Source organism: Struthio camelus, chromosome 10, assembly GCF_040807025.1.
Source record: "Struthio camelus isolate bStrCam1 chromosome 10, bStrCam1.hap1, whole genome shotgun sequence".
NCBI classification, from domain to species: domain Eukaryota; kingdom Metazoa; phylum Chordata; class Aves; order Struthioniformes; family Struthionidae; genus Struthio; species Struthio camelus.
This window is the reverse complement of record NC_090951.1, coordinates 12,632,673-12,643,186: the sequence shown is the minus strand read 5'-3', so window position 1 is coordinate 12,643,186 and position 10,514 is coordinate 12,632,673. Positions and strand designations below refer to the sequence as shown.

The 10,514-nt window shown below is 35.8% G+C and overlaps 1 protein-coding gene across 1 annotated transcript in view; it reads right to left on the bottom strand.

The window, feature by feature from the left end:
- Positions 1 to 614: 614 nt before the first annotated feature.
- RHPN2 (rhophilin Rho GTPase binding protein 2) overlaps positions 615 to 10,514 on the bottom strand; it is a 30,718-nt gene continuing 20,818 nt past the window's right edge. The window contains exons 8-15 of the mRNA XM_068955278.1: positions 9,147 to 9,334; positions 7,710 to 7,866; positions 7,148 to 7,267; positions 6,855 to 7,049; positions 5,353 to 5,429; positions 4,463 to 4,609; positions 3,451 to 3,606; positions 615 to 2,124 (exon numbers count right to left, since the gene is read on the bottom strand). Coding sequence (XP_068811379.1) covers positions 1,873 to 2,124; positions 3,451 to 3,606; positions 4,463 to 4,609; positions 5,353 to 5,429; positions 6,855 to 7,049; positions 7,148 to 7,267; positions 7,710 to 7,866; positions 9,147 to 9,334 — 1,292 coding nt within the window. The 3' untranslated portion in view covers positions 615 to 1,872. The remainder of the gene's footprint in view (positions 2,125 to 3,450; positions 3,607 to 4,462; positions 4,610 to 5,352; positions 5,430 to 6,854; positions 7,050 to 7,147; positions 7,268 to 7,709; positions 7,867 to 9,146; positions 9,335 to 10,514) is intronic.

Here is a 10,514-nt window from a genome sequence, read left to right as displayed (position 1 = left end):
AACTTGCTATTACATTAGTACTTGCGCCAAATCTTGATTATTTATTTTAAGCTAACATTCATTGTACAATGAGTCTTCAATAAGTTCACAGAAAATAGTAAGTTTGTATGTATTTATATAGTATTTAAAAAGTCCAAACTGACTTGAAAAAATGGATACCCCCTGCCCAAACCCTTCCTCAGTGACTCGTGATAGTGAGGAGAATGGAAAGGCAGCTAACCATGCAGCTAGAACCATAAGGGGGAAGCTAGTTGCAGGAAAAGTGTCCTTGTAGGCTAAGAGAAATGAAGAGTTGGAAGGAGTTTCATGTAACTTTGCTAAAAATTTCATTATTAGCTGCATAGTGACTATTTGACTGCTGCTTGGGTTTTTGGGTAACATACAAGGATACTCTAGAAACATGTTAACACTCCTTGTAAGATGCTGATTTTGTAGTATAAATTCCTGTATTACACAATATAAACTTGCAAGTAAGACAGTTTCTTTAGGTCTTTATGAGGAAGACTTCAGAAACACACAATGGATATTTAAAAGGTTTGCCAACAGTAAAATAGTGAGAATGTGTAAACTATACTGTATCATCCAAGCTGAAGCAGATTCAAGAAGCCACTACTAAATGGCAGCATCTGATTTTTATTCTTAAATAAGTGTAATTCATTAACACATATACACCTGTTATATAAGAAACTAAAAATAAATGGCAACTTAAAAGTTTATATCCAGGCACAAACTTTCCCATTATTTTAAGTAAGTTTTGAGTATCAAACAGCATATATCTACTCTGTAGATAGCATATTTAACTAACACTACAGTGTTAGCAATTTTCAATTAATCAGAAAATAGAAGAATCTCAAAAAAAGGAGTAATGGTATGAACATCCCTTTGATGCCTCTTCTTTTTAATAGATGTAGCCAATAATCCCTCAAATTATTCCAAGGGGAGGATTTTGTGTCTTTTAAGGTTTGTACTTGGCCCTATAATAAATACTCTATGACTTAGACTTGCAGGCACATTTTTCCTCATGTGTTGAAAGTATCACCGCAGCTTATGTACTTCATAATTAATACTTCAGAACAGGAATACTTCAGTTTTGAGATTTGTTCTATACTATCAATTTTATCCGGACTAATGACATACAAATTCTGCATTAAGTAGGTTAAATAATTTCAAGTTTAGAATGAAGCCTGTTTTTAATAACAGAATAAACAGGCATTAAAAATGTAACCTAGATCAGAAAGAGCAGAGACAAAGCCTTTGGTAATGTAAAAGCTCTTTTGACTTTTAAGCTTTCTAATTCTTTTTCCAGAGTGAAATTAACAATTATTTAACAGAATCCACTTAGTAATCTCAGAAAGAGAATGTCTATGCATAAAACCAGATGCATTACGCTCCCCTTGGCACAAGGCTAATTTCTCCAAATAACATCTTCTCTCCAGTGCTGTTTCTCCTTAAGATAATTGTTTAAAGTAGTTTTAAGTGATTTATTATGAATGCTAAACTTTTACAGTAGAATCATCTTTCAAAGGGTCCTCTACTCTGCATGCAGCAAAGTTTGTAATAAATAACTCCCATCTATAATAGCCATAAAAGTTATGATAGAATATTGAAATTCCAAAGGAATCCAGTCCCCATGTAAGTAATTTTATCATCTACAAATGACTATTCAATACCTCCCCAAACCACTTTGTTTGGATCTTCAAACTTCAAATGTTTTGCAAGTTTTGGCAGCCTCTGACCTTTATAGTGGTTCAAATACACAGTAAACGAAGTCAAAATTTGCCTGAATTTACAAATGTGTATACAAAGATGACATCAATATATTTTATATACATTTAAGAACACCTTCATGTTAAACAAATCCTTCCAAAAGATTCAGTACAATGAACTTTCTGTACTCAGGAGTGTGAAGGGAGAAAGCTTTTTCTTAATCTGAGAACTTCCAGCCACAGCTGAAGGAAGGCAGAGGGTACTTGCAGCTTTCTGTCTATTCTTAGTTCCCCAACTTAGAAAAGGCAGTTTTGGTGGGACTTTCTTGGTCTGATCAATCTTATCTTCTTCCATGGCTAAACAGATTAGGGAGTATGTCTTCTGCATTCCCACAGAATAAGTTGCACTCTTACTATGCTGCAGGAAAAAAAAAAAAGTTACCCAAAAGGGATCCAAAAAATGCAACAACAGAAGGCAACAGAAGATTACTGTGTGAATAACTTTCCAATGCAGACTACAGAAAGCTTTTTGTGCTAGTTACATACTCATTGAACAGAAGGCCCTTCAGAATGCTGAAATTTTGTTTTTTGCGTTTTTTTTTTTTTTTTTTTTTTTGCCCATGTAGAATTAAAGGATATGATAGGCAAATTGTAAAGGGACTTGTGAATCTCTTACATAAGTTCTGTTGTTCCAACTACTTATTTTAGAAGCCAGTAAGTGCTATCAAGTATACACAGTAACCTCTCTGCAAAGCTTGAATAAGTAGACCTTGCACAAATCACCTGAAGGGAACTCTTTTTGTTGTCTTCAGTGTCCAGAAAGTCTTTAGTTTGTTTTGTTAAAATTTGTTAAAATACCCCAAAAAACAGGTTCCAGTTTAGTTGCAACTATTACAAAAGTACTGTAGAACATTTTTTCTTTTGGGATACCTGGAAGGCACAGCTTTCTCAGTCTTGTCTTAGCTATGCCCTGAAGCAATTTGCTTATATTCTAGCCTTCTGTGTCCAGTAAGGGCCTTTTGTGTCAGAAGGGCAGGATTGGAATTCCTTATTTTTAGTAATGCAAATGAATGTCTTAAAGGCAGTAAGAGCCTTGATCACTTCTAAGGCAACACTATTTCTGTGTATAAGCTTGCCAGGGAATGCTAGAAACATGAAGCACTAGATTTAGCTGAACTACAGGTTCTCTTATGCTATAAATAAGTTTTATTTAGAGCTTAACATATTTTAATCTTGTGATCATTTTTCCCTTAGTCTAAAGCTTCTACAGCAGCTTAGTACAATACAGTTATAGTCCACCAAAATAAAAAATTTTACTTTAATCTCTGAATACCAACTACAGAAGTCAAGGATGATTATAGTCTTGGATGGTCATTATTGTTTCATTGCGACTTTTTCTATGCTAAAAGGATTAATATTTGCCCTCTGTGACAAGTTAGGGGGGGGAAAAATATGTCCTGGAATCTATAATGTAATTAATCTAAATAGTTCCACTACAGGAAAAAAAAAGCCTGCACACCGTTCTTATGCATACAGGCTGCAGTTTATATTGATAAATAATAACGTGAGTTCAGTCCATTGGCAGTTTAAAACTGAACGTGTGCCTGAACATTTTATATTTTCACTGGTGAAATGGGATATCTGACTACATTAAAGTTATCAGTCATCAGGAACAGAAGTGAGAGTTTTTTTTCCACTTTCCTGACCCATCAGATCTGCAAAATATATTTGCCTTATTACATACCATAGAAGCTGTTGTATCCTGGCAACTGATAACCTCGATCTCAATGGGCTCCTCTCCCATGCTTTTGAATTTTTCCAGCACTTCATTCACTCCAAGCCATTTGCAATCCACACCACCAACTGAAACAATGTAGTCACCTTCTTTTAGGCCCATCACCTGTCAAAGAATTTTGCACAGATTATTTGGAATTATAAAGACGTATAAGGTGTTTCTGTCATCATACATTATCTGCCTTAAAGGCATTTCCTTAAAAGCCATAAAAGCACTGTCTAGCCAGACAGGTGGAACAAAAGTGTATAAGTAGCATAAAAGCATGCAACTTTTTCAAGCACAGAAATTTCCTCTTTGTTGAATTATTGTTGATAAATGTGATTTTGGCATAAATACTAAGATATTAGCTCTTTTTATATCCTTTTCACTTGTCTCCTAAAATAAGTGAAGCATGGTTTTAGCTACCCTATCATCCTCCATGAAACATTTTCTCCATTTCTTATTTCTGTTTCTTCAGTATTTTATCTGTACTTAAGTGCTTGTTTCTGTCTTTGTTCTACTTCACCTGTGTTCTCTGCATATTGCTTTATCCCTTTGTTTCTTTCCCAGGAGAACAATACATCAGAAGCCACTATGTTCTTTCCCTTCTTTTTCCTTGGTCATATCCTACCTTCTCTTCCTGATCCTTATCCTTTTTGTTGCTACTACCTTCCAGGGCCTATATCCCTTCCAACTTCCTGAATTAAAAGGAGAATAATATATTTGCTTGGGATTTTATCTATCAAGTTTGATCAGAGGAAGAAATTACTCTAGTTTAATGTGATGTCAAGCATGCAGATACTCTAACATCTAAGGCATATATAGCACTGAAAGCTTGTACAGATTATATGGACTGTACTGATGCATACTAGAAGTCAGGAAATCCTCCATACATAAATATAAGCAAATTAAAATTATACTTTAAAAAATTTTAATGCTAGAGTCCAGAAATAAATAGTTAATATTGCACCAATTTACTTACTGCTGCAGAACAAACTGGATCAAGACAGTAAGTCTGTACTGGCGAGCCTCCTTTAAGACTGAACCCTAGCTCTCCTGCTTCACAGCGGAAGCGAATGGTACGTGGCGCCGTCCATCTCTGCTTGGCTGAAAACACTGACAGTGGGCCCTGGAGGTCATATAGCAGCAGGCACATGATGGTTTATTGTCATTTGCAAGTAAGCATTTTTAAGTTGGAATGCTTTAAGCTCATCTTATGTAGGTTTTACTCAGTTTAACTCCCAGCTACTTCCATAGAAATAGAACAGTGAGATTTATCCCAGAAGTTTTAAGATGTCTCATGACTCTTCATGGGATACTTCAAAACGAATAGGTTAACAGCAGCACTGCCAACCTGTTCTGAAATCTCTGTTAAGGCCTGTAGCAGGCTCCAAGGTTCTGTATCACTCCACTTTAGAGAAGATAAATCGTTTCAAGGAATATCAGATATTCTGATCCTCATCAGAATTCCTACTTCCTTTTGATCACTGATATACAGCAAGCCACCTGAAAGACTGGCTTTGTAGCATGCAACATTAGGCATTCTGCCTGCCTGTCATCTCCCAGTACCCTCCCTTTCCCCCCACCTATGAGGTAAATGAGGTATCCACTGAAATTTTATAGGATGTGTATGAAGCTTATCAAGAATGAATGTTGTCCAATGCCATATACAAACAACATTTTTATTCTTTGCTAGTCTCAGGTTGACTTACACCTCTGAAGCTAGGAGTGGTCTGTCAAATAACTTCTGAAAAAACAGCTGTTACAGGATAATGTTTTCAGGCTAAGATAGTATCATTTCTCTCACGTTAGACTAAACATACACTTATCAGCAAAGTGACAAAGGTTGGCAAACATCAGTATATTACATACCAGCCTGTGAAAGAAGTCTTTAACTTTCACCTTGGAAAACTGAGGAGCAACTGTTTCTACATTATGTTCCGTTTCAGCTTTAAAAAAAAAAAAAAAAATTAATTCTCTCCAGTGTTAATGACATCGCTATCCTAACAAACAAAGAATTAAGATACTGACTTCTTTTTCTTAAAGAAGTCTCTTAACTTCTTATCTTTAGAAAGTATCTTAAAGATACTGACTTCTTTTTCTTTTTCCAGCTAGACAGAAGTTCTTAATTCTTAACAGACTGTACAAAAAGTTAAGTAGAAAGATATACAACAAATTTGTAAATCACCTAAGAAAAACAAAAAACTTCAGAGCTCATATTATTGATAGAACAAGCTTAAAATAATACAACCAGACAAAACTACACTATTCTCCTCTTGCACGCTTTTTTCTTTGAAAAATAATTAAGAAAAATCCTTGCTCTTTCTCATAGCTCCCAAAGAGGAAATAGTTGAATGAGCTGGACTAAGGTAGGAAAAACCAGAAGTAGTAAAATTAAGTTAACAGCTTAAACCAAGGTAAAACCTGTGCTACAATAAACAGTTATTAGTCTTTCCCCTTATGATTTTAGCTTTTAAGTTTCTCAGTTTGGGGGGGGGAGGGGGGTAGCTCATGAGATATTCAGCCAAAACAACAACAACAAAAATATTAAGTAGTATCACTGTTGTCCAGTCCAAAATAAGATGTGGCCAGAGATGGATACACTGTGAAGCAGCTACAACAAAATTCATTAAACCGTGCTTGAGGAAACATGTAAGGAATCTGATCTCAAATGTCTGTTACATATCTTACTGTAATATATATATATAATGGTCACATATCAAAATAGCAATAATGCAAACTTTCTTCACTGGTAGCTTTCATAGGAATTTCCCTTTTATTATAAAAATTTCTCTAAACATAATTCAGATGCTAGTTTTTAAATACTTTTCTGCTCCTTAATACTAATTGAATTAGTATTAGTAATTGAATTAGTAATCCAATCCTAAATTGAAGCACATTACTGCTACTGGCAGCTCTTAGTTGATCTACCACTACCATCTCTTTCCAGTTCCCTGAGGTATGTACCTCACCCCCCCCTTTTTTTTTTTTTTTTTAAAAAGTCTTCCAAAACTCTGTACCCCTCAAACTGACCTGTTAGCATGATCCAAAGATTCTTCCCATTATTAATCTCTTAAAAGGAATCATCACGAGACGTTTTCAAATTATATAAGCGTTATTTCTTAAAAACACTAATGCGGGTTAATGTAGGCAAAAAAAAAAAAAAAGCAGAACAAAAAGCACAGAAAAAGCTTCTTCATTTAGCCATAAATGCTGTGTTGCCTAACTTTAAACACTATTGAAAGGCTGCATCTTTCAGATTGGAAGAGAAGGAAGGTTAGCTCAAGACTTTCTGAAAATAAGACCATTACTGACTTAGCTTGGGCACCAGATTATTGGTTAGAGACCCTGGTTTTCTAGCTGTGGGTACTTACGAAGGATATCCGGAGCTTGGATTAGGCTGAGGAAGTCATCTTCCTTGTCCTGCTGAGCATATTTGAGAAGTGAGCGCTTGTGTGCAGCTGTCAGGACCTCTTGAAGAACATCGATGTTTCGAAGCTTTTTGCACAGACCACAGACTCTTAGAGCTTCTTCATGGTAAACAATTGCTTTGCGTAAATGTGCTTTCCCTGAAGAAATTACAAACTGTTAGCTGTCCTCCATGAACACAATAAATACAAAGTAATTTTCAACTATCATCCATTAGCTGGATGAGACTGGCAGTTACCTAGTTGTTTTCTCTGAACTTTGTCCTTTAAAACGGTGAGAATCTTCAGTCCTTCTGGCACATAGTCATACAACTGGGACATGGCTTTCTCCTGCTGATCTTCATCATCACTGGACTGTACTATAATGATTGATATAGAACATTAGCTCATTACACATCTCTTGGTGCTCAGTTCCTTTAGGTGTATTGTGCAATAGTTGCTACTTTCTCTCCAAACATGAAGAAATATTCTTACAAATCATATTGATGGGAATTTCAAGTTATTAGGACTTGTATCAGTTTTATCATCTGCAATACGTAAGTAATGCTTATTTGCCAAAACATGTATGTAAGAACTGAACAACTTAGTAGCATACAGTAGATATAGCATTTCATGTGTTTCTGCAAAAGTTAGTGTATTGAACTTTGCCATTCTCCTGTACAGGACATAAAGAAGCATATCTGCATGGGAGAATGGCTACAAAATAACAAATATTGAAACCTCAAAGTTCCTAGTGCCTAGTCTTATTCATTGAGCAAATAATTGTTTGTACGAATATATAGAAAACATTATTCTTCTTACACTCATGGTCACACAGGATGGTGGCAATGAAGTAATGCGCTAGAGCTTTGTAATGGTCTGATTTTATTTGTGCCAGTTTAGACCAGGAATAAGGGATATTCTCCTTGACTGGTTCCTGATTCATTGCAGTGTTGACCAGCATGTAAACCTCTCCCACCTAAAATAAAGCACAGAACTAAAGTATAAGAACTTATATTTGAGATTAGGAGCTCAGTTACTCAAGTGAAATATATTACATTCAGCCTTAAGATAATACAATGTGCATCATGTCAAAGGAGGGAGGGGGAACAGGATGCTACAAGGGCAGGGTAGAAAGTAAGTTTGGGGAAAATGAAATTCCCAAATTCTGACTTCTCCCCACCCTATTCCCAGAAAAATAAATCAATTCTATATAAGAATATGTGGCTTGAGAGAGTTCAATAAAAACACTACATAATAAACAGTTCTTTAATTTGAAAATAAATCTTGTCATGTTACTGCAGCTGAGAAAGAGGGTTAAGCATATCACTTTAGATTTGCCCTTAACTTCTGAAACTGTGGAGTCCTATCTAGCCTTAAATCTTGTGTGGTCTAGATAAATCTGGGCTACTGTCTTTTATCCAGAGGAGATAAAATAGCTTTTCAAGCAGTGAACACTGCTTTAATGAATCAAACAACTCCACCTGACAGAATCCAAAAGTCTCTCTCCAGCAGCTGATCAACACTTACAAATAAGGGTGGCTTTGCAAGGTTGGTAGGAAAGGCTTTGCCCACTTTAGTTAGTATGGAAGCAATTAGATATCCACTGCTCTGAAATGGCTCAGAAAGCATCTTCACGTCATGTATTTTTGATGTCACCAACCTCCACCGAGTATGAACACTACCTTCTGGGGCATAGTCAGTCTCTCCATTTTTTAATGCAATTCTCAAGATAGTACTGCAGCTACTAACCTGAAACCGCAACTGACTCTGCTTATCTGGACACCCTTCCTCCCCACAGTTACCATTTAATTATTCTTTTGGACTTCAGCTCTTTAGATTTGCGTACCCTCTAGCTGCTGGGAAATTATACCCAGGTAATTGTTCAGCAGCTGCAGAAACAACTCTTGTCCTTTTACATGTTAATCTGCAAACAAGATCTGTACTGTTTGGAAGACAGATTGTAAGAAACCTTGGATAAGTCCACTGCCCACATGTTCCAGCATGTTTCTGTCAAAGTTCAATTAAAAAAAAAAAAAGTCTAATACAATTCTAATGCAATGATATTCATACTGCTGTGTTCACATTTTTACCTCCTGTTGTAACTTGTTAGCCATCCTTTGTTACTTTTTATTTTCACTAATGGTTTTTAACATTTAGGTTTAATAAAACCTGTTAGCGTTAGTACAGGCTTTAGCTAGTAACACAGCACTGCAAACAGTTATTTCAAAGACTAAGTTTTAAGTCTCTCATTTTTACCTTTGCAGCTTCCTGCGTCATTTTCACTAGTGTGAAAAACTCATTGCGTATTCCAGGTAGGCTGATCTGCTCAAAGACACATTCTTGAGCTTGAGCAAGCATCATTTTGATTAATACATTCAGCATAGCTGGGCTCATGTCATAACTTGGTGTGTGAGTAAAGGTCTCCTTTAAGTAGCTCAGGACTCCTGAAATTACCAAATGATTTAGTCAGTATTACTAATAGGGAAACAGGTTAACTTAATTCACCAACAATAAAATTAATTTTTAATTAAAGTCTAGCACATGGGATAAGAAATTTGACAACACACTTTCCAGGAATTATCCAAATGAACGATATCAACCCAAAGGGTTTCTCAGTAAACATGAAATTAAACTGACCTCCTAGTTTTCCCTTGCATTCCCAAATGTCCTTGGGCAAAGTTCTCAAAATTATAATTTACAGGAGCCACAGAAGCTGCAGGTTTTAAAGGCAGTACCTTCACATTTGCTTATAACAGTTTTTTTGCTTCAACTTAAGAGCTGTGCTCAACTGAATGTGACTTTTGTACGGGGGCAGTAGGCTAGGACTTGCATGTCGGACAAAAAATAAAGAGCTACACCACTGTAAGACGGCAAAGGTAACTTGCTTGGATGGAGGGAAAAAACAAACCTATAAACTTATTAATTATGAATCTTCTTTTCAGATGCTGCTAAGTGCATTGAGTGTCCCAATGAAAGCTCTGTTCCATCTATGTAAGTAAACAGTAAGAACAATACGTTTAATAGGGTAGAATTAGATTCTGCTCCAGACATTTGGTTCCACCAACACATTAATTGTTTCTATCATTTATCAAATTAAAAACAAACACTAACTGTAGTGCAAACATTAAGTAGCCGTTACATGGATGGAAATGTAACCTTCGGGCATGCACGTCATCCAACTGGTTTAGCGAGTTCTGCTAGTGTGCTAACTGCTGATAATACTGCACAAGTGTAACAATAAGACCTCTCCTTTACAAGTGTCCCACCTTCTGCAATCTTATTTCTTGTCGCTACTTTCAGTTCTGACTCTGCTGTGCTGTATTTGCTTACTACTAGTTTTTGACGTTTTTCACCATCTAAATTAATATTTACATATTTTACTTTATTAAAATGATCTTATACAAAATTTAATTATATCCATGTGTATGCACCTTTGCACTGTGCAAGAACTTGTCAAAGACATCCAAGATACTGATAGAGTGTACTGCCTTATGAAAGGAACTGAAAGTACAGAAAAAGAATCTTTTCTTTAGGTCTGAACACATTTCTGCTTATGTAGTACGGACATAGACACCGAGAGCTTTGTTGAGGATAAACTCTGTGCAATAATTTCCATTCAGCACT